At 42.1% G+C, this 24,088-nt stretch overlaps 1 protein-coding gene across 1 annotated transcript in view; it reads right to left on the reverse strand.

The window, feature by feature from the left end:
• DAP (death associated protein) overlaps positions 1–24,088 on the reverse strand; it is an 84,799-nt gene that overhangs the window by 15,824 nt on the left and 44,887 nt on the right. The window contains exon 3 of the mRNA XM_050937614.1: positions 7,126–7,266. Coding sequence (XP_050793571.1) covers positions 7,126–7,266 — 141 coding nt within the window. The remainder of the gene's footprint in view (positions 1–7,125; positions 7,267–24,088) is intronic.

Here is a 24,088-nt window from a genome sequence, read left to right on the forward strand (position 1 = left end):
TATGCAAGTAAGATAGAGTGTTCTATTATTTCATAGTAAGAAAGCTTAAACAAGGTGTTTACTAACATTACAAGAAAATGATAGAGAAGATAAAATACTTGAAAAGACCACTAAACTAGATGAAATAAGGTATTATGAATACTAAAAGCTCATGTCTTCATTCTGCAGGGGTTTTAAATCTATGAGTTCAAGTCTCACAGATATACTGTGAAGAATGACCATATGCTGGAGTTAAAAATTAATAATATGGAAGTCCCTAGAGAATGCATAATATTACATTATTTTTAAGGGAGAGACTGCATAATTGAGTATTTGAACCCTGTTGTACACATGGATGATGCTCATTGTCTTTACAGAGTTAATTAGTTGGGAGATAGAAGCATGAAGAAAAAGTGCAAGAAACAGAAAATAAAGAAATTGCTAACTTCCAACATGGCAGAACTTCAACTTTCCATACTAGGACCAGTGTTGTTTCATATCTTTATCAGTGTTGTGGAAAAGGGGATAAACAGTGAGATGATAAAATCTGGCAGCTAACACAATTACTTTGGGAAGTCAAGATTAGAAAAAAATTGTGAGATATTCTCCACTGCCCTCACAGAGCTAGATGATGGAGAAGCACAGTGACAGATGAAATTCAGTGCAGACTAATGCAAAGCTCTGAACACCAGAAGGAATAATTTGAGCTACTGATATATTGTGCACTGGTGGTTAGAAAGCCAAACAAAAATGTTAGGATGAATAAATAAGGGAACAGAAACAGTACTGAAAATGTTAATTATAACTCTTGTTTAGAATACTGCATTCAATCTTGGCAACTCCATAGCGAGACAGATAAAATCGAAAGGGTACAGAGATGGACAAGGGAAAGGATCAGAAGCATGGGGGGCTCTCCATATTAGAGATTGAGGCAGCACATTTAAAACTGATAAAAGAAAATACTTTTTAAAGAGAGCATAATTAATCTGGAGATCTCACTGCAAGAAGATATTATTGAGGCAAGGAGTTTAGTAAGATTCAAAAACAGAATTAGACATTTATATGACTTGAACACATCCATAACAACATCAGTTAGGCTACAAAAATGTAAAAAGTCTATGAACCCTCATGCTCTAAGGCATAAATTAACCTCTATGCGACGGAAGCTAGGAAGAAACTTCCTCTGTGGTCAGGTAGGTTACACTTTCACATGTCATTGTCCTTCCTGGGTTCAACCGAAACACTATTTTCTGGTATATGTGAACCATCTAAAACTATGCAGTACTATGTGTCTGAGCAGAAGCAGAGTTCTCAAAAGATTTCCAGTCTGCCAACACTGAATCAAGTTGTCAAACCTCAAGGAGGACACTAGGAGAGAAAAATAAGTATACACCTTTTTACTGGGCTAGGAGAGTTTGAGACAAATGAGAAAATGATATGCTCTCTCCTAAACAGGGATGATTGGCACACAGGTGTTCTCCCCTAAGAGAAGGAAAGTAGAGTCAAACCTACAAAGAGACTTAGGTACCCAAACCTCAGCTTTAGGTCTTGAAATCCAATTTCTAGGCTCCTTGCTGATATACAAAGCCCTGCTCAGCTGCCATCTAACCCAGCAGGTGCCAAAACTCGGTACCTATGTTTCTGATGTGAACGTTCCCTAGACACCTACGTTTCTAAGTCAGGGCATGCGCACTGCTGCCTCCGTCTAGGTGTCCCAAGGCCTAAACCCCAGCACAATCCACAAACTGGGGAAAGACAGGCAGAGGAGCACTGTCGCCAGCAGGACTGTGAGCACTCCTAACTCCGCACAGAAGAGCAGGAGAAAGATGACCTCCCTTATAACCTTTCATCCAGGGGTTGGATGCTCTCTGGCCACCCAGGTCTGAAGGCAGCACAGAAGTAAAGGTGGCAATACTGCGACCTTCCTGCAACTCCCTTTTGGGTCAGGATCCCCAATTTGAGACCATTGGTCTCCCCAGTGAAATCTGTATAGTAAAGGGTAAAAGCACATAAAAGACCAGATTTCATGGTCCGTGACACGTTTTGCATGGTCTAGCTTACATGCCTCCAGGATTTGGGGGATCTCAGGCCCCTCTCTCCCCATGCATTGTACAGAGAGCCTAGGCACCCAACTCAGGAGATCACAGGAAACACTAGCATCTACAAAGCCTATGTACCCAAGTCCCTTTGTGGATCCAGGCCATAGTTCTTTGCTTGCCTTGACCCTGGTAAGCACCATCCACATTAACCTACAGCAGGGCTATTTAAGGAACCAGTTAAACTCTACAATAAGTGAGAGAAAATGTTTAATAGTTGCAGGAGCTGCTAAGGGGCCAGGAACTACAGAAATACACAAGATCCTGCTTTTTAGTTCCAAAAAGTGACAGAGGTATTTGGAGCTGTCCATCTCTTCTTGAATCTTCCAGCACTATGTCTTGTGACTCTTAACTGGGCTCTCAATTGCAGAATCAGAAGGACAAATACTAGCCCTAGGTAAAGGCTAGATTCTGTCTTGGACTGTGTGGCTGAAGATGGGCACAAGGCGTAGTAAGAACCCAATTTATACCTTTGAGGGATACCTGGACCTTGGGCCCGGGTACACAGCAGTAGACAGGCATTGTGCACCTGTTACCACCACCACTCTTCCCTCCCCCGCCTGCCCCAGAGCAGGTGGGTAGGGAGTTGCTGGAGAAGGGACGGGGCTTTTTATGACGTGACTATCCAATTTTCATGCTTGATGTCCAATGAGAGATCATGCACTCTTTCCTGGACAATGGGTGAGGGCAAGCAAATTGGAAAGGATCGATTGTATCGTGATGCTAATTACTATTGATCTCCAACTGCCCATCTACAAGCACATATTAAAGTTTCTATTTTGATGGCTATTCTGTATTTGTGTTACAGTATGCAGTTAGTATGTAACTGATCTCACTCATCGGAAAGCTAGCAATAAGGTTCACAAGCATTTCTCAAACGCAGCCACCCAAGGCTTTTCTTCTGGCCACAGCCTCCACCAGTAGTTGGCCCCCTCTGGAGACAAAAAAGCTGGAGGAGCAGGCAGCCAGCGAGTTCCCCACCTTCACTACGGGTGGTGACGAGGGGTTTCAGCTGGAGTGGCGGATGGCAGGCCCCAGCCACTGGCTTTGGGCTCTGTTCCCCTGCCTCACAGTGGCGGGCTCTTGCTCTGAACTCCCCTCCCCTCCATCACACTCCTAGCCCCTACTACCTCCCCCAGTGCCCCTGGCCCCCACTGCCTCCATACCAACTTCCTCATTCAGAACTTAATTTGTCCTCAGGCTGGCCAAGGCCGAATAAGTCTTCTGTGACAAGTAGTATTTGTTGTATGTTAATATTACTTTTTGACAGCAGACTTAGTAGCTATCAAGTCTTAAAAAAGGCAACCAAAAAAGCAAAAGAAACAAGACAATAGGCAAAGCACCTATTCTGTTTAAGTCCACTAAAGAATGAGACAACTGTAAATTATTTTTATTATGGAGTCTACAAATAAACCTCTACATAAATGAATTACAATGATTTGGGCATGTATATGTGCATATTTATATGTTTCCCCCAAGGTTAATTAAGTATTTTAGGAAAAATTGTCAGAGTGGCCACTAGCAAGAATTGGTGGCCGCACCCTGAGGCCACCAACATTTGTTATAAGAACCCCTAAGGTTCTCTAAACCATCCAGCCTGGAGTTCACCTGCGCTCACTGATTTCAGTGAGCAAAACTTCAGACCTCAATCCTGCCCTTACCCTTCTGGAATTAAAATAAAACAACAACTGGTGAGACATTCAACGCATCCAGCTTAGCCTTCAAAGTTATTTGGGAATTTGTATGTCACTGTTCCAAAACAAGAGTTAACCATTTTCAATTTTAGTTTACAGCCATTTTGAAGGTCTCCTATATACAACTTCACAGAGGTGTTTGAGTGTACCTGGTTGCCTTTGATTCTGACATTGTCTATGAAAATAAATTGAGATGATTAAACACACACTGAGATGATTAAAAACACATTTCCCATCAAGCAAAGTAAGAATAACAACACACACACTGCTCATCAGCTGGCCTGAAATACTTTCTGATTTGCTTATAATATATTTGGGTTATTAATTTTCAGGACACAAAAGTAATAATTAGCCTGGCTGGCTACCAGAGGGAAATATTCTGCTTGATTGCACACAGACATTCTGTATTTGAGATTCTACAACATGCTATGCTGTTGAGGTTGTTTGTATGCCAACCAAAACCACGTTTTGAAACCTGCAAGATGATCCACAAGATGGCACTGTTGAACCTCTTAGCCTTGTGTACTATAACAAGACAACCTGAGAGAAATTCAGAAACTTTGGTAAATATTAAAAACTAAGTTAAAAAAAAGTTGCAGATGTTTCTGCTAACAAAAAATAGGCAATGCAGTGTACATATTTATGTACGTATATGCATACACACTATACTATACTTGGGAAACAATTTCATTGTTCCATGTACCGGTCTGAATTTGAATAAATCTCATGTGAAAGCTCCAACCCTTCCAAATTGTCTCGCTTTTCTGTATGGCAAACGAATGCAATTTCATAAATCTTAAGTAGGAGTCAAATATCCTCTCTATATATTTTAACAATAACTAGTTTTGTTATTCATATACAAGTGTAACCTTAGTGCCCTCATGGCCAAGATGGAGTCTGCTCTGCAGGCAGCTCTGGCCAAGAGAAGGCGTGCGCAGGAATGCAGCAGGAGAAATCACTTCCACTCCAGGGCACCTGTTCCAAACCCCCCAGAGCGAACACACACACACATCAGAAAAGTGCAATGGACATAAGAAAGGGAAATATTGATTTACAGAGGGATGAGAGGAGAAAAACAAGGGGAAATATAGGGGAAGCAGTAAAACAAGGTTGGATCCAAACCAAGGCCCCACAGGCCCAATGGTAGCAGAGTGTGAAAGGGCAGACACCAAGCAACGTGTCTGCACACAGAGTTCAGGACGCCTGAGCAAAGTTCCAGTCCAGTGGTGAGTCTTGGGTGCTCCTGGTCGTCTTCGGTGCCAGCGAACTTTTCCCCAACAACCCCTCCGGTGCCCTCTTCTGCCGCTCTCTGCAAAGTCACACAGAGCGACCACCTCCCCACTTAACTAGCAACCTCCCTCCTTGTTCCCAATGCAGAGTCACAAGCCCCAGTACTCACAGCCCCATGCAGCTTTGGGTCGCTGTGATACTGGGCCCAGCTCCAGTTTGTCCTTCTCAGGTGATTCCTCCCTGGCACAGTGCTCTTCCTGGCTCCTGTCCTGGGGTGTCCCTGATCAGCTGTCCTGTCCTTCCCAGGCTTCAGGCAGGTTCTCTGCTGCTTCACTTTGAGAGGGCCTCCTTGCTACTGCGCCTCTCTCCCCCGGAGTTCCAGACCCCCCTGGAATTTCCCTCTTCTTTTCTTGCCCCCCCCAGAAAAAAGATTTAAAGGGGCCATGCTCTCTAAAACCCAAAGGGGTTACACTCCCCCCCCAACCCAAAGAAATAATTCTTGATGTCCCCATCAAGATGGGCAACTCTAAACCATGGATCCCTAGCAGGAGACCCAGGGCCCCCATTTGTCAGAAGCATTCCCATCATCCATCCCACAGGATCCCAAGGGGTGAAACAGGTTTCCCATGAGGCAGCTTGCCCCCTGTGGCACCCCAGGGATCTATAGGTCACTGGGTTCCCCTAAATGATTATACATCAGCACACACCTGGGCTTCCCTTCCCTAGAAGAACATTTAGGCTGGCTGTCGGGTATTGGCTGAGATGACACCACTGAACATGGAGGCAAGATGATGGGTCCCTGAGGCACGAATTCGAGGGCATGTGGGTTTAAAGTGGCTGTTTGCGATACAGGGTTCCCTGCCTGCACTGAATCTTCCTCATCATGTTTTTGGGGGGTCTCCACAGCTTGGGACAGTGGGGCCTCAGGAGTGCTCAGTGTGGGTTCTTTCCCTTCACCATCTCTTTGCGTGACAAGAGGATCCATTAGGGTTGGGGCATTCCAAACTGGATGTTTGCAGAGGACAGGTATATTTCCGTCATTGGGACCATGTCCAACTTGCATTGCCGGGAGTCTCAGAATCTGTGGAAACATCCTTATGGGGAAACAATACTTGTCCTACAGGTAACAGATGATTCTGGTGGAGAGTTTTGGTGGGGCCGTGACTGCCCTTAGGACGTACGCGATACACAGTAGATCCCCAAGTTTCTTCTTTATAATGTATGGATGTGACTCCCAACGATCTGCAATGTTGTGTTTTCACAGTAGTCCAAGATTTCAGGCCAAAACTTGGTCACCAACCTGAATCTTCTGTTGCGTCACTTGCTGATCATTTCGGATTTTATTCTTTTGATTCTGGTGACCAGCTGCTTGCGTCGCTATTCGATATGCCTCCTTTAGTTGATCTTTTAAATGAGTCACATACCCTAAGTATGTTTCTGGGAGTGTCCCATCTGAAGACACTCCAAAACAGAGATCGACTGGCAACCGGGCCTCTCGACCGAACATTAACATGTATGACGTGAACCCAATTGAATCCTGTCGAGTGCAGTTATACACATGTACCAAATGCTTCACGTGCTGGCTCCAGTATTTTTTCTGCTGAGGCTCCAGAGTTCTCAGCACGTTCAGTAGTGTGCAGTTGAATCATTTTGGTAGTGGATCCCCCTGGGGATGATAAGGGGTGGTGCATGATTTATTGATCCCTATAACCTTACAAAGTTCTTTTATTAACTGACTTTCAAAATCCCATCCCTGATCTGAGTGTAGTCTGGCGAGCAACCCACTTGGTGGCCCGTACAGGGACTTTGCAGTACACACATGCACACACCTACATTGTGCACCCTGGGCTCTCCTTCACAGAGCAAAGAATCTCCTGAGTGACTTTCACCTCAGTTTCAAAAAATAAAAATTAAAAAAAAAAATGGAGAAAGTATTACTGGAAGACCTGTGCCAAGGGGCACGAATCCCAGTAATCAAAGCTGTGCTGGTGGCAGGGTTCCCAGAAGAGACAGAACCAAAGGAAATTGAGGAGAGCCTAGATGCAGCTGAAATACTGGGGGGAGTAAAAGTCCACACCTGTATTTACAACCGCAAAGTGAAGGGCGAGGTAGCACTATGTACTCACTCCAGGGAAGCAGATCTTGATAAAGTGCCCAAAGAGTTGCAAGTAGCAGGTATCCCCTGGACAATTCTGGGGGCAGAGCAGTCCCCTCCTAGTGTGCCCGTGTCACTTGAGGTGGATTCTTTAGCGCAGAAACTGCAAGCTCTGATGGTGGATGAGAAGTGGACAAGAGAAGAATTAATACTGGCATTAGGAGGGGCTCCAACACCTGCAGCACCCAGCCTAGTGGGATAAGCCAAAGAGTTGGGAAACGCTCTCTCTTAAAGGTGCATTGAAGCCGGCATATGAAAGTGCTCCATACAAGCGGTTATGTTCTTTCTCAACACAGGCTAGATTTCAATTTCTACTTGGAGAAGACGAGCTCAGATCGACGATGGAAAGCAGAAACATTCCACTCTCCTTCTGTCACCCCTAAGGCTAGCCACTGGGCTGCAGCTGCAAGAGGTAGAATCTTAATTCTTTTCCCAACCAGAAATATCTAATATTCCTAAGAGCATCACACTGGGCTGCTTTTTTCTTTTCTACTACTCCCCTGGGTTTAATATATAGGGCCAAAATATGGCATTAAAATCAACTGCAAAACTTCCACTGATTCCAGTGGGACCAGGATTTGGCATTTCGAAAGTATGACATTAAAAATATAAATCGAAATATCAGAAGACTAAAAATCTGAAGTAATGGGATTTAAAACATGAACATTCAGAGGATTTTAACAGAAGTCTTCAGAGTATAAGCTTCCAACTCGCGTGAAAAAAGTCTCTAGCCCCTTAAATGTTTATGAAAGCTGCGACAATGGATAAGTTATAGCTCTCCTGTCGAGTCTGAGGATAGTGAGGCAACACCACTTATTTACTTCAATTGGTATTAAAATCAAAGTCAATTATGATCACTTCAATATCAATAACATTAGTCATTTTACTGCTAATTGGTGCAACAAAAACTTGCTAAATTTTCTAGTTAAGTTTAGCTGCATTATATGTCGTATTCCAGCATTATGTTTATTTGAATGGATGTTGCTTGTTCCAGAAGCTACTAAGGCTGATAGTTCACTTTAATAAGTATAATGGCACTTTGTACTCTTAGGGCATTTGGTCTTCTTGTGCTCACTCTCCTACACATCTCTCTTAGGCACTTCGCTGACACTGCTAGAAGATTACAATTTTCTCCATGTTACTGACCCATTTACAGGCTCTTATGCTCACTCTTCTCTGCCTACTTGGAGCAAGCAGATAAGTTTCTTTCAGGAGTGCAAGTAAGTAATGTTTCCCAGTCCAAGCAGTCAAACCCTAACTTAACCTCAGATAAACAACAGGAGTATTTATCAGTAGTTTACAGAAGAGAGGGAACAGAAATAAAAAGGATCATGTATATTAAATAACTGAAAGGGAGAAGTAATGGAAAAGTCCTCAGAGGACAGTTATATTTAAATTCCAGATAAAATTATAGAGTTTACCTCATTGCCCACATGGCAGTATGGTCTTTCTTGACTATAGACCAACCTGAAGTGGTGTTTCTGAGGTGTCAGCTGGGGTATGTCACCAGCAAGAATATGTAGTCTGCCTAAACACTGGCCTAGGTCTAGTACATCTAGCCTTCGATGGGGAAATATAACAAATACATAGTAGCATTTGCTTTAAGATGTCCTTCATATCCTAAGCTGCGAAATCAGGGACAATCTACAAAATGCAGTGTTCTCCTTTTCTGTTTTCCAGCATCTAGTGAGTTTAGATTAGCAATAGTTCCTTTAAGAAGCTATCCTGGTTTCCTTGTTTAGCTCAAAAGGACTTCCCTTTCGTCTGATGTGCAATTAGACATATAAACTCTGTTCCATACATTTTAATAGTTCTATTTGCTAATGGCCTAAGCCATCACTTTTACAGAATGTCATTAATATGCAAATGCAGAGATCCCTCCTGGTACAGTAGATCATTTGTACTCAGCAGTTTATCTGTGTAATGGAGTCCCAGTACATCAAAGAGTAATTTAGCTATAGAACATTAAGAATCATAAATATAGATATCAAAGCGATTAAAAATGGAAATACTATTTGTCACAATAAGTTAATATATAGCAATAAGACACACCAGGCTGTGTGCATTCATAAAAGTGCTGGTGTTTGGCTCCAATAATCTGTGAGTACGTCTGGCATTATTTATTGATGGCAGAATAGGGCTTACTAATTTTAAATTTCACTTTTTGAAAAAACATTTATAAACATAACAAATCCTTTCGCTATGATAATTCTTAAAATGTTAAATATGTTTCCCTATTTTTTAATATGTTTGATTAAATGATGTGTCTTTCCCTGTTAGGGCAACAAGAACTATCAGGAACACCAAGCTCAGTGGTCCTGAACTATGGGGCATGCCCTCCTAGTGGGGCACAGAAAAAGTTCAGGGGGCACGCAGTAGGACCCGGGCTAGCCCCCACAAGGGGTAAGAAGAGAGCACCACACTTCTAGCCCTACTCCTCCCCCAACCCCATGCAGCCTCCAGTCCTGCTCTGCCTCTAGGCTAGCTCCAACTCTAGGCCCAACTCCACTCCCAATCCCGCTCTGCCCCCATCTCCACCTCCACCCCGCCCCCTGCCCAGCTATGCCTTCATTCCTTCTCCAGCCCCAGATCAGCTCCGCCTCTAGCTCCAGATATTCCCCCATCTCCAGTTCCGCCTCCAGCTCTGCCTTCAGCCCAAGCTCGGCTGCTGAGGAAGTCTTGGCTGTGCAGTAATGAGGGGGCGGGGGAGGGTACAGATTGATTCTGTTAATGGTAAGAGGAGAGGGGTGCAACTGGAAAAGTTTGCAGACCACTGCCTTAGCTCAAAAGCCTCTTTGGAGCTTTTTTTTAATAAGAAGATCTCAGTATTGAACAGTTCCAGTTTAGTTTTAGCTTTTGCAAAACCTAGTGGCTGGAGGTCCCATACTACTTCTGAAAGGGGAGTGCAACACTTTGAGGAGGGTGACAGAGGAAACTGGGAAAAAAAATGTTTTAAAAACTGATCCTCCTCTCTTCCTTCCTCTGCGCCCCACTAGCTGCTTCTAATATCTTTCTCCTCTAACTGCCTTCCTATGCACACTCCTACCCACTCCATTTAATATAATAGGCACAAGGTATTCTGTTCTTCCAGTGACACTACCCTAGCCACGCCCACTTGAAGTTGGTCCATTTAGCCAATGACAATGAGGCTTTAGACAATCAGTGTACCCAGTCAGACCTAACTTAGTATTCCTGAATAACCTTCCTTGTGACGTACAGAATCATCACCTGGTATTAAAATTGCAGACTATGAGTTTGGTATCAGGAGCAACCTAAGTTTCATTGCAGGTTAGAAAATGCACAACTAAATGTGAGATGGCAGGCACTTGCTGGTATAGCTGAGGATTTTGCCTAGTGAAATCACATGGTCTTAGAAAACAACCACTGAAATCCTCTGCAAAAATCCTGGCTATGTGGGACACGCCTTTCTTATTCCATCAATTTTTTTATTTTATTTTACTTATTTATTTTTTGAAGGCAGACGAAATCTGAGTTGAGAGACTGGACAAACCTGTATAGACACTGTCAATATTCCCTATATATTGGTATTGGCCTTGGAGAAAAGCAATTCCAGTATTATGAAATATTGAGAGAAGAGGCAAATGGCTAACACAAATGGATAAGAAAGAGAGGGTCCTGAGAGAACGTGAAGAATTCTAGTGTCACAGATGAGAGAAATTGCACCTGGGGAAGGAAAAGGAAACCATCATCTCTGAGAAAAGGCTTGTGCCCCCTAAATGACCTATTTTACAATATATTAAATAAATCTTAAAAAGGAACGGATGAAATAAATTGCTTGTTCATTGAACCAAATCAGACATTATTACATGGATTAAGATAAAACAAATTTTAAAACAATTAATAGCAAAGCTCAACATAAAACCACCATAACGTACACAATGGTGAGAAAATCAAGCCCTTTCAAGACTGAAAAAATCTTATGTTAGAGCACTACAGGCATATAGGACACTACAAAAATGATATATAAGAGCTTTTATATTTTTTCCACTTGGATTCACCAGTAATTATAATCCTTCTTCCATATTCTTTTTGAGATGGCATTTTTTGATCTGGTATTTAGGAATCTTTCTACCAGCAGTCAAGTTGATGTATCCTCCCCAAATCAAATATACAGCTAATGAATGGATAGATGAGTTATCTTCACCAGTAAATGGAAAAAAAGACCAGGTGTAAAGAGGACACTCCTAATTTCATAAAAGACTGAAACCATTTTCTGATTTTCACCCTCTATTTTCATGGCACAATTTTATATTAACCAATATGGCATTCCTATTATTCACAGTACATTCAAAGGAGAAGGCAGCCCTCTTGTGTATACTTGCTCTGAATACTCACTGTTATGACATTAGAATTGACAGAAGGGTATTGGCTTCTTGTCATATTTATTTAAAATCTTTATAGAAAAGAAGCCCATGGAGATGTACTCTAGGCACCCAGCTGACAGCAACACTATCACTGCAACACAACAGCCATCTGCAAACTAAGGTTTAATTTCATTTTTATCTACCAGGGGGGCTCACCTCAAACCACACACAAATGCAGGGAATGAGGGGAATTTACACAAATTTTACAGGCAAATATTTAGTTCTGTTTCCTTTGACTACTGTAACATTTCAAGTAAGTATGGCATTTTTAGGATTCCCATGCATTACCTGGAAAAAGTAAAAATTCGTATTTTAAACTGTGAGTCACCAATGTTGTAAACATTTTCTAAAGCACAGCTGGAAAGTGCAAGGGGCTTTGGTGACAAAACTGTACACAGAGGAAAACTAAGGGTTTAGAAAATCTTCAGGGCAAACTATAGTTTAATGGCTGGTTCAGTCTTGAAACTTTATCTCTGAGTGGAAATGGGAAGAGTTAGCTATATCTCTTGTACCATCACTCCTCTTTTCCCAGGGCCACAATGGGCTCCCTGTGGGCTCAGGTTCTTTACAGTTGCCCTAATAAAGGTAATACAGCCTCAGGTTGTACTGCTTTTCTGTAGCTCCGCCTCTGCAGTGGAACACACGCCTTTAAAGGAGGCCCTAGTAGCACAGCTTCAATGAAGTAATGCAGCCAGGGAGTGGGAGGTGGGAGAAGGGTAAGTGACTCAGATCTGGTGGAGAGGTCCTGGCCTCCTTCAGATTCCCTATGAACTGTGTGGTCTTGGAGCATATTTCACAGGAATCAGGCCCCGTGCCTTAGGCGCCTTTTTAATTTTTTTTACTCATCTGGCAGCGGTCCGGGTCTTCAGCAGCACTTCGGCATCGGGGGGGTCCTTCACTCGCTCTGGGTCTTCCGTGGCACCGAAGAACTCCCCCCTCTGCCGAAATGCCGCCGAAGACCCGGAGCAAGTGAAGGACTCCCCACCGCCGAAGACCCAGACCGCCGCTGGGCATTTGAATCGGGCCCCGCAGTTCCTAAAGCCGGCCCTGCATTCATTCCTACCAGCAACATTCAGTTTTTGCCTAATCAAAGACAAGTGTGTTTGCATAGCACTTGTGAGGCAAGCATTTGGCCCAGCTGCCTACCCACAATGAATGGACTTAGGATGACTGAGCTAGTTATAAATAATGACACCATTCAAATATCCACCATAAGTTATGCTAGTCATTGGTGCGTGCGTGTGTCTGTCTGTCTGTCTCGTTGGATTTTTCTGTTTCTTCCACTCACTGTTATTGTTGGCACTTGCCCATTTATTTATATGCATTTCCTTCTCCATCCTTTGTGTGTCAGAATCCTTGGATGGACGAATGAGGTTTTCAGCTTTCCATTTCCAATACTCTCGACAATCTCCTATCTCAGTGACAAGCAAGCTCTCTTGAGCCCACTGACACACACTTCCATTAGGTCTGAAAAGTGGGAGAAAACTACTAGGGAACAATGGAAGTGCTTCCTCCCTCCTGGGGCTGAGGGTGGTTTTACACCATGCTGTCAACTTCTTCTGTGCTGGGGAGTGAAAGATCAACCCTCATTTCACTCTGCTGCTGCTGCTGGCACCACTGGGGACGTACTATGTGCAGATGTACCATTCAAAACTTCTGCTAGAGGATTCTCCCACATGGCTTCATGTGAAAATGTGAGGCAGCATGGAAAGACACAGGAGTCCTCTGATCCCGAGCCAGATTTAACTCTCCAGCAGATACCAAGAATGCCTACCTCAGCTATATGGCACAGTACCACACATTAACTATCCAACACCACAAACATATATGCTTACAGCCAGAACAGCAGCAACATATATTCAACATTAGTTTTGTCTCAAATTTGCAAATGTAGATTTCAGTGTGCCTTGGACCTCTAGAATGCTGTCTAGCCAGCTCATATGTGAAGAAACATTCAATCACTTTATTCAGAACTTTGAGATACTAAACACGTTGGCTCTTCATTTGCATTCATAATACACTGGGCTTTAAGAGTGTGTCTGAACCTGTAGAAAAATCATCTACCAGGTCTTAGATAACATTAAGATTGCTGTATCCAAAACATGTAGCTTCAGCTTCTGCAGAGTCCACTATCAACACTTTTTTATGGCTTCAGGAAGTGACTGACAAGAGCAATAAACTGCAGAGAATTGTATGATGAGCTGAATGACACCTTTACTTGTGATCCTGCTGCTAAAACGTTATGGAATTTGTTCAGTTTCACCTACAAATCCTGTGTAAACACATCAAATTATGAGTATTACTTAACTACATCTGAACATTGTGTCAAGGATATCAAAAAGCATGGAAATTGTTTTATATGTAAAATACAACGTATTGGTTCACCCACAAACATATTGCACGGTGTTTAGAGCAGGATATCAGGAATGGGTCACTCCTGGGTTCTATTCAAAGCTGTGTCACTGACTAGCTGTGTGATCCTAGACATTTAATGTGTCTGTTTACACAACATAAAATGGGTGAGCTAGTACTGTACATCTTACAGTATCCCTACAAGGTACAAATTAATGCTTGTAAAGAGCTTTGGGTTCCACAGATGGAAATTGCTATAGACATGCAAAGTCTTGCTAGTGCAATTTTGAGGTCCTCAATTTGTTCTCACTCCTTACAGGAATTTGCCTGACCAAATAAGGAAGTAAGATCAAAGGCCCAATCATGACCTTGAAAGGTATGCAAAGGAAGAACTCTCCATTCATGTATCTCATTATTCTGATCCAGAAAGGGAGGTCAGCTATATGCACCTCAGCATTCTCCTTCCTCTTCAGGCCCCTTGAAGAGTTTTGAGATCTATGCTGGGGTAGGTGGCTAGGAGGGAGCAGGGTGATATTGCTGGGGAAGTCCCGGCACTGCAGCTCCACTAGAGGGCACCAAAGCCCCAGCCAACAGAGGACTTCCTCATGGATGACCCTGTGCACCCCACAGAAACCCAAGAGCCACAGATTGCTGGTGATCTACAAGGTTTATAGGCCAGACTCCCACTTTTTCACCTCTCACAACAGAAGAAAGTACTTTAGGAGGAAATTCTGTATGGCGTTTCCTGTCCCCTACATGGTATTAACACATAGGGGCAGAATACAGTCCTGAGTAAAGGCCTCAGGATTTGACATTATGTGATTGTGCAGATGTCCAACCGAACTGTACAGCAGTTGCCTCCTAAATTAGTTTCTGGGACTCTACAGAGAGTTCAGGGACTGGCAGGACATTTATTCTTTCCTTCTCATTAGCCAATCAAGGTCCAGAATCCTCCACTCTGATTTTGTTGAATATCATCTCACTACAATTCTCAGGACATGAGGCAGCTTCACTGGAAGGTATTCCCTTCTATTTACGTATGATGCCCTTGGCTCCAGGATGGAGTGATTTGGATTCCTTGGTTTAAAAGATATAGGTCAAGACTTTGTAAAACTGATTTTTAAATGTGTGCTACTGCAACATTAGCTTTAAATTTATTATAAAGAAAATTACAAATGCTATTTTTTAATTGCCACTATTGGTAAGGTATATCAATTGACAATTTTACAACATTGCTATAGGCAAAATACCAGTATTTAAAATGAAGGCCCTGACCCTGCAAATACTTAAGCAGAAATACAACTTTACTTACATGAGTACTCCTATTGATTTTAACAGGATTTCTCATGTGCTTAAAGTTAAGCATGTGCATAAATGTTTGCAGCATCAGGGGGCTAAAATTGCACTGTTTAAAAACACCTGGCATTAAAACTGTTACTTCAAAAACATACTGCTTCAGAGTTAAAAAGTTATTTAGACTTTCAATACATTAAGAAATTTATTATAAAACTTTTTTTATATACAGGCCACAGTTTTCAAAAATAGGCATTTATACCAACTATGGCTGGCCAAAAACAGTTCCGGTTCAATCAATTTTTGTGGAATTGCAGACCAGGTTCCCATAGAAACCTTCTTCCCAGGCAGGCTTCCATCAGAACTCTCTGCCTTCTCTGTCAGCTTTCCTGGCAGGCTGCTGTGCAGCCTGGGCTTCTAGCTCCCAGGCAGATCCACAATGCTATACAGTAACTCCTTGCTTAATGTTGTAGTTATGTTCCTGAAAAATGCTACTTTAAGTGAAACCATATTAAGCAAATCCAATTTCCCCATAAGAATTAATGTAAATGGGAGGCGGGGGGAAGGAGGTTAGGTCCCAGAGAAATTTTTTTCACCAGACAAAAGACTCTTCTCTCTCTCTCTCTATATATATATACACACACACACAGAGTATGTTTTAAATAAACAATTTAATACTGTACACAGCAATGATGATTGTAAAGCTTGGTTGAGGTGGTGGAGAGAGAGAGAGAGAGTGGGATATTTCCCAGGGAATGCCTTACTGCTACATGATGAACTAGCATTCGGCTGAGCCCTCGAAGGTTAACACTTTGCTGTTAATGTAGCCTCACACTCTACAAGGCAGCAGGAATGGAGGGAGGAGACACAGCATGGCAGAGAGAGAGACAGACACAGACAGAGAGAGAGAGAGATGTGCATCGGCCCTTTAAGTACACTGACCCCTCTCTAAGTACACTGCCTTCTTAAAGAAATCAGCAAGTTGACACAACAGCTGCTGCTAGCAAGCTCCCTCCTCCTAAGCCCTTGCTGGGCAGCGGCCGCACAGGGAACTTAGGGAGGCTGCTGGTCCACCCTGGTTCCAAGCCCCCACAAGCTAGCTCCAACAGGCTGCTCTTTCTGCAAGCAGTGGACAAAGCAGGAGGCTGCCAAACAACATTATAAGGGAACACTGCGCAACTTTAAACAAGCATGTTCTCTAATTGATCAGCAACATAACAATGAAACAATGTTAACCAGGACAAGGTTAAGTGAGGAGTTGCTGTATGGTGTTGGGTGGTGTAAAACTGACAAGAATCACGTCAATTTCACTTACGAGCTGCCTGGGTCCCAGGGAGTGTATGTTGTTTCTGAAAGGTCATGTTTCAGGTTCCAAAACAAAAATTATCCTGTGAATGGAAGTTTCAGACATTTTGAAAAATTTGGTTTTGGTTCAAAGTAGGACAAAACCAAATTTTGAAATGTAAAAATTTCTCATGAACTAGAAATTCCAATTTTTGCCTAAGTCTACTTGTGAGTCCCTCCTGAGGCATCTAAAGGTGGGAGTTTCAAAAGCATATACATCAGTGGTGCTCAAATTAGGGCCACCTCTTGTTCAGGGAAAGCCCCTGGCAGGCTGGGCTGGTTTGTTTACCTGCCATGTCTGCAGGTTAGACCGATCGTGGCTCCCTTGTAAGACTGAGCTTTTTTGAAAGTAGTCAGTTCACATGGTTCAGAGAAAGATGTAAGAACCTCTGTAGTGGGCAATTATGGAATAGCCAACACAGAAGAAATTTCTTCCAAATCATATCAGGCAGTAGTTGGCTTATACCATGAAGCATGAGGATTTACACCTTTTCTAATAAAATATTCTAATATAACTGGATTTTCTCATATAGATGTCTAGTCCTCTTATGAACTTGGGAACTATGCTCCTCTCCTCAACAGTATCTTGTGGCAGTGACTTCCACTACCTGTGTATGTAAGACATCACTCCTTTTTATTAGTATCAAGTATGTTGCCTTTCAATTTCATTGACTCTCCTCTTGTTCTTGTATTATGAGGAAAGGTAAATAGCAGTATTCAATCCATTTTCTCTGCATCAATTATTGTTTAGTATAGTTCTATTATGACCCACTGGGGTACCTTCTCTTTCATCTGTTAGAATGAAAAGACTGCGACTCCAATTTCAGACATCTCTCCATGCCTCTCTATTCATCTGCTTGCCCATCTCAACCACTTCTAGTTCTTTTTTATTTTAAAATGCAATGTATAACACCTGTAACACCTTTTCATTCATGATATAAGTGCTCAGCTTCCCTTTGTGTTTCTCTCACCAACATATCCTATAAGCAATTAAAGGATTCTTCTGTACCCCAGAAGTACTCTTGACTGCATTTTTTCAGTTCTATAATAGACACTTGAGGGTGAAGTACAATGTGTGAATGAGAGGTCATCTTTTTTTTTTTTTTTTTTTTTTTTATAACTGGCTATTTTTTGACAAGATGTGTGTGCTTACTCCCCACATTTACTCCTCACTGACTTTGTTGAGCAATGAAAAAAATCTCTGAAAATTGCAGAAGTGTTGCTTAATAAAAACGAACAGGGCAAAGCTGGACCCAAAATGGCATATCATTTTTAAAAGGGAAGAGGAAATAACAGTCCAAAATGCTGCAGCAGAATATTTTGATATTTCTGAAGCAGAAATTCTCAGATATAGGGGAATCAGGTTTTCCAGCGAGTTTTGGGATATAGTGCCAACCATCAAATGGGCAATGTACTGTGTCTTAAAAAAAAATGATGTCAAAGTATCAAAACGATCATTTCCCAATATGAGAGCTACAAGAGCTGTGATCTCAAATCTGCTTCTGATGGGAAAAAATGGCAGTGTTTGCTGTCATTTAGTGATTCCAATTTTCACAGAGTAAAAGGGTCTCTCTCACACATGTGGTCCCTCAGTGGGTAAAACAAGAACAGATTAAAATGAAAACTGAACACAGCTACAAGAAAATCAGTGGCATTACATCTACTGAAAACTGGGGGTTAGCCAGACAGTCTTGTCGTTCATCAGTATTCACTTAAGAGCTAACATCTTGATTAAGAGAATGTTTTTATTGGCAAAATAAAAGTTATGCTCCATCTCAGAAAAAAAATCAAAGGCAAAATTTTTCTTTATTTACCCGCATTCACTTGGACATATATTAATTGGGGTCAAGGGTTTGTGATAAAAAAAATTAAGTGCACGTAATGAGACTGCTCAAGCGAATTAATTCTGAAGCTTGGGAGCAGTCTAGGTTCAAAACAGGATCACAGAATTTGCTTTAAATAACTACAAGATGTTGCTGTTAAAAAGCATAGCCTCTACTCTATATAGATAATCAAAAAGGAACAGAAGCAAGGGCTGGTTGGTTCTAGTCTACTGATAACAACAGTGATTGTGTAAATTGGACTATCTGATCACTGAATGTTTTTGAAGTGAATGCAATATTGGTGTAAGTTGCAGGCATGACAACCCAGGGAACTAAAGTCTTCTATTTATCCATGGAATAGGCATTGGGGCCATGGCTACACTTACAGTTCTGCAGCACTGGTAGTTACAGCTGTGTTCGTACAGCTGTGTAGGGCCAGCGCTGCAGTGTGGCCACATTTGCAGCATTTGCAGCGCTGTTGGGAGTGGTGCATTGTGGGCAGCTATCCCAGCATTCAAGTGGCTGCAACGTGCTTTCAAAAGAGCGGGGTGGGGTGGAATGTGACAGGGAGCGTGGGGGAGACAGAGAGAATGGATTTTTGGAGCTGACACTGTTCTCAGCTCCCTGCCTTGCAAGTTCTAAGGACTGGAAGACACACAGTGCCTACCTTCAATCATTTTAAAAGTTCTGACCCGTTCCCCCACCCCTCTCTTATTCACTAAATGCAAATTACGCACTCCTAAATAGCCGTCAGACCAGATAAGCATCTGCTCAACATGGACTTCCCCTTCCCCTCTGCCGTGTGAGCGTGCTGTTTCTCTCTTCAAGCAAACAGCTGTGAACATTCCAAAGTAATTCCCCTGCCTGCCTCCGCTCGCTCAGCAAACAGGAGCTGTGTTTGTTTTTTAAATAAGCAGTTTGGCTGAACTCCGAGCTCCCCCTTTCTTCCGGTTTGTTGTGGACAGGAATTCTGGGATACCTCCTTATACCCCGGAGGTCAATAAAAGCGCTGGTGGGGTCCACACTTGCTGACCAGCGCTGGTTCACCAGGGCTGGAATCGCTACACCCGAGGCTCGACCGGGTGTACAGCCAGCGCTGTAACCAGGGAGTTGCAGCGCTGGCCGTGCTTTGCAAGTGTGGCCACATCCTAAGCTGCAGCGCTGTAACCCCCTCACCAGTGCTGCAACTCTAGTGTAGCCAAGGCCTGAAAGTGTTAGGCCAACTGGAATAGCACTGCTGTTGCCTATCAACCCTGATTTGGACTCACAAACCTTCTCTGGAGTGACAGGGCAATTCCTTTGACTCCCAGGCTAAGACTTCAATTTAAAATTCAGCAATGTGCATGTATAATCATAATGATTTTTTCCAAATGTGCAACACTTTGCACTTAATCAGTGTTGAATTTCATCTGCCATTTTGTTACCCAGTTACCCAATTTTGTGAGATTCCTCTCACTCCTCGCAGGCCACTCTGGATTTAACTATCTTGAATAACTTTATATTGTCTGCAAACTTGGCTACTTAACTGAACAGTACATGTCCCAGCACAGAGCCTTGGGGGAGCCCTCCTCGCTCTAGTGTCACTGAGTAGTACATATTTCCTTTCTTCCGCCACTGAAGGGGGGAAGCCTTCATTGTCAGCCCAAGAACCTACACCGCAATTTTTAGCCCTGCAGCCCAAGCCCAGGGAGCCTAAGTCAACTGACATGGGCTCTGAGACTTGGTGCAGGTTTTTGTCATTGCAGTGTAGATGACCCTCAGAACCAACTGCTCTAGGGGATCCTTCCCAGGATTGTGTGTGGTTACAGCAGGGTTAGCACACCCAACCAAACAGATATCCAGCAACCAGGGTGAGACTACTTCAGGTCCCTTGCTGCCATTCCTGCTTCTCTCAGGCTGGGAAAAGGGAACCCTGCTGCTTGGAAGACATTAGAGTGTATGGTCTCTGCAGGATAGAGTAGTAATGGGAATAGAAAGTTGCGTGTCTATTTTGTGCAGGATAGTCACAGTGATCTGTGACAATGAAGAATCACTGAGCACCAACTAGTGGATGTGGGGCTTTTTTAGCACCCATTCCCAGGATTACAATAGCACCTGAATGAGCCACCTCCATTATCCCCAGCTGCTGTCTAACGTAAGAATTGGTGTGACTGGTTCAGTAAAGTGGGGATTAAGGAATTCCTTGGAAACTCTGGTTCTTTGAATGTATCAGCTGAGGGAATAGAGAACAAAGAATGGGACGCTGACTTCTGCCAGTGGATATAATAGGGTGAGTTGAGGAGGGGTAACAGGAATGGGTTTTATATGAACACTGGTTCATTGAAGCATTTCTGTGCATACAGAGAGGAGTGTGGGTGAACAGAATTGATTTAAAGGCTGGAGGAGAATTGCTGGGCGGGGGGATGGGCACAGGTGGGGGTGATGAGACCCCCCCACTTTAAGAACTGGCACTAGCTGCTGCAGTGCCTCCAAAGGGAAAGGAAAAACTAGCCCTAGGAAACAAAGTTGGACAAATTACTGAGCCAAACTTAGTCTGAAACTGAAATAAAAAGTTGACATTTCCCTCAGAAAAATTTACAGCACAGAGGTCTGGCTGAACTGCAAGCAGCTGTGGAGGAAAATCAAAATGGAGAAAATTTCTGGAAGCAGGGCATTTTCCTGCTGTCACTGAATGACAGGTCGGGTTCTTCTGCAAGCTCCAAGCAGGCTGAGGTACCTATTGTAATGGATCTGGGGACCTTAGGCATGAGGAAGAAATAATTCTTTATAAAGATTTTTGTAAGAATGTAACAAAAGCTAAGAAAATGCTTCAACAAGGATATTTCATTTAAACAAATCTAAGCTCAAGACATTTAAAACGTGCAAGTTTTGTTTTACTTGTTAAAAACATATGAAGTTATCCTTCTGATAGCTTTGAAACTTTTTGGCCCCGTCACAAGCCAAAACACAGAAAAGGAACCGTGGTGGTTTGTGATAGTACGTTCATTCATTTCTTAAGAAAACCTTAACCATAGGTCAGAACGAAACACAAAGATAACCAACACAACCAGCACTTAATCCAGGGTGATGTCTGAAGTCTCAACTTAATTAGAAATGTTGACATTCAAAGCCCACATCACTCTGCTGTTCTGGCAGTCTTCATTTTATCTTGCTCTGAACAGAGCACTCTGTTACTGCTGAACTAAAATCTAAAATCAGTAGTCTGAAGTGATATCAATAAAATTTAGATGATTCACAGAACTAGTCCTTGTTATCTGCGCCAGCTTCCAATCAGCTCCCTTTAGCCCTTACTTTGATCAAAAGAGGTGACCCTACTGTCCTTTTAATATCTAGTGCAAAATAAGCTTGCAATTAATACTTTAAAGTTCAAGTGATTCTGATACAGTCTCATTTGACAAAACATGTAAATTAATACTTCAGTTCTAAATCCTGATCAGTTAGGAAGTTAGTACAGTTCTCTGTTACAGAGACATCACAGAAGCTAGAGTGCTTAACAAGGATGGAAGAATATATAAGCATGAACAGAATGTTAGCGGTAAGCATTCTATCACATCAGCGTAACTAACAATATTTGTATATTTGCAGAATTAACAAGGATTATAGAATGCAAATACAGGCACTTGCCTTCAGCCCCTTTTTAAAAATGCATTTGACAAAAAGAGCATAAAAAGCTCATCATTTCTACTTAAAAATAATTCAGGGCTGGTGGTTCTTTAAAAAAAAAAAGACTATTAGCATACACATCTCAGCACCCTCCACCATTAAATCAAACAACAGTAAGATATTTAGAGCAAGAATGACTTCTTCACCTATGTATTTATCAACCTCCCAGCCTGTCAGATGTAACAATTAGTTTGATGATTTCAAATTAGACTTGACAGGCAGTCCCTTGATAAAATAACATGTACTAGTTTTATAGATTCCTTTTTCTTCAAAAGCACCCCTCTCATCAAGTACACACACGTTTCTAGCCTTCTACCCCTGCCAGCTGTTCATCTCTTCTTGTCTGTATAAGAATCTTTACTATGAACACAACCAATATGGATGATGATGAGGAGGAGGAGACATACCTGAGAAGAAATAAAAGATCACCCTCCTCCTCTCCAAAGTAGTTGTTAATCCTGTACTGCAATACAGAATGGAAGAAGAGAAGGAGCTGACAATTGCCCTCATGAAGATGAGAACGACAATGTCCTCTGAGGAACACCTGGCATCTAACAAATGTGATATTCACTCGCTACCTCCATTATCATCCTGAGACACAGATTTCTACATCAGCTCCATGCGGAATTATCAATATTTGCAACCCCTTTAGGTCTGCAGATTGCAGTGTGCCCATAGTACCAAATATCAATCACAGACGCTGCACAGCTAGGGCAGCCAATGTTCAATGCACCAAAAAATTCTCTTACACGTCTTCATGCTTCTAAACCATTGCTGCAGGAAATTTCTTGCCAAGGGAAGGATAACTGACTTTCAGCAACTTGTGTCCCTAAATGAAAGCCCTTTGAAAAATATAAACCAGTGGTTCTGAACCTGCAGTCCAATCAGCACACAGCTGTGGCCCATATGACATCCTTGGGCCACACAGATAGTATTAGATGTGGCCCACATAATACATTGTGGGCCATGTATGCAACCCACAATGGAGAACTGGTATAAACAAATGATACCAACAGTTTCCTCCTCCTCTCTTTTGCTGACAAGTTTGAAGAATTCTAATAGATCACAAAGGCATGATTTTCACTTACAGAAACTGTGCTTTGTCCTTATTCATTTAGGTGGGGGGTTTTGTAACTTATCATCACTTGGTTTTCATGGTATGGAAGTAAGGCTTATTGGTCTGATTTCCAAGATCACCTCTTATCACTTAAAAAAATAGGTAACGTTTGCTACCTTCCAATACAGTAGTTGATTTTAATGAGAGTTTGCACATTTTTCATAGCAGTTCCAGACATTTTTAATTTTTAAGTTCTTTCAGAACTCTTGGATAAATACTATCTGATCTTTACTTCTCAACTTATTATTTTTCTCCAACTTCTACTACTGACACCTCAATCACTGATAAGATTCTTAACTTTGTCACCGGGGGAAAAAATAGGGCTGGGATCAGTGTCTCCCCTGTGGTAAAGACTGATGCAAAGAAATCATTTAGTCTTTCTGCAGTGCTTGTATCATCCTTATTGCTCCCTATACTCCCTGGTAGTCCAACAACCTACTGATTCTCTTGCAGACTTCCTATTTCTGATAATACTCTGGCTCTTCAAAAACTAAGTTTCTGTTTAGGAGACTAACTAAAGTATATAACTGTTTTCAAAAACATTAGTTTATGTTTTGGAAAACCAAGAAATTCCCATAAGAAAACCAGAAAAAAACAACATAAGCTGCATTTATATTATATAACTGTTTAGTGGGTTTACTCGTATATCGTTTTAGTAACAAAAAAGAGAATTAATCCTAAAGAAGAGATACTGGTAAAAGAGCCTTTAGAAGAAATACAATAAAAAATCAAACTGAGCATTTTTACAATAGATCAAGATTCTGTCCAAAATATTGTCTGAACTGTGACAATGTTCTATTTAAAATTCCCATGAGATCATCTCTGGGCAAACTTTAAGATAGTGAAGCATAAAAACGAACAAGGCTGTTCTACAATACAATACTTAAATGTAGTTGCTAATATTCCACCCTTACGAAAAAAAGCATTCAGAAGTGGGGGAGTGTAACGGGTTTGAAC

Source organism: Gopherus flavomarginatus, chromosome 2, assembly GCF_025201925.1.
Source record: "Gopherus flavomarginatus isolate rGopFla2 chromosome 2, rGopFla2.mat.asm, whole genome shotgun sequence".
Lineage (NCBI taxonomy): Eukaryota > Metazoa > Chordata > Testudines > Testudinidae > Gopherus > Gopherus flavomarginatus.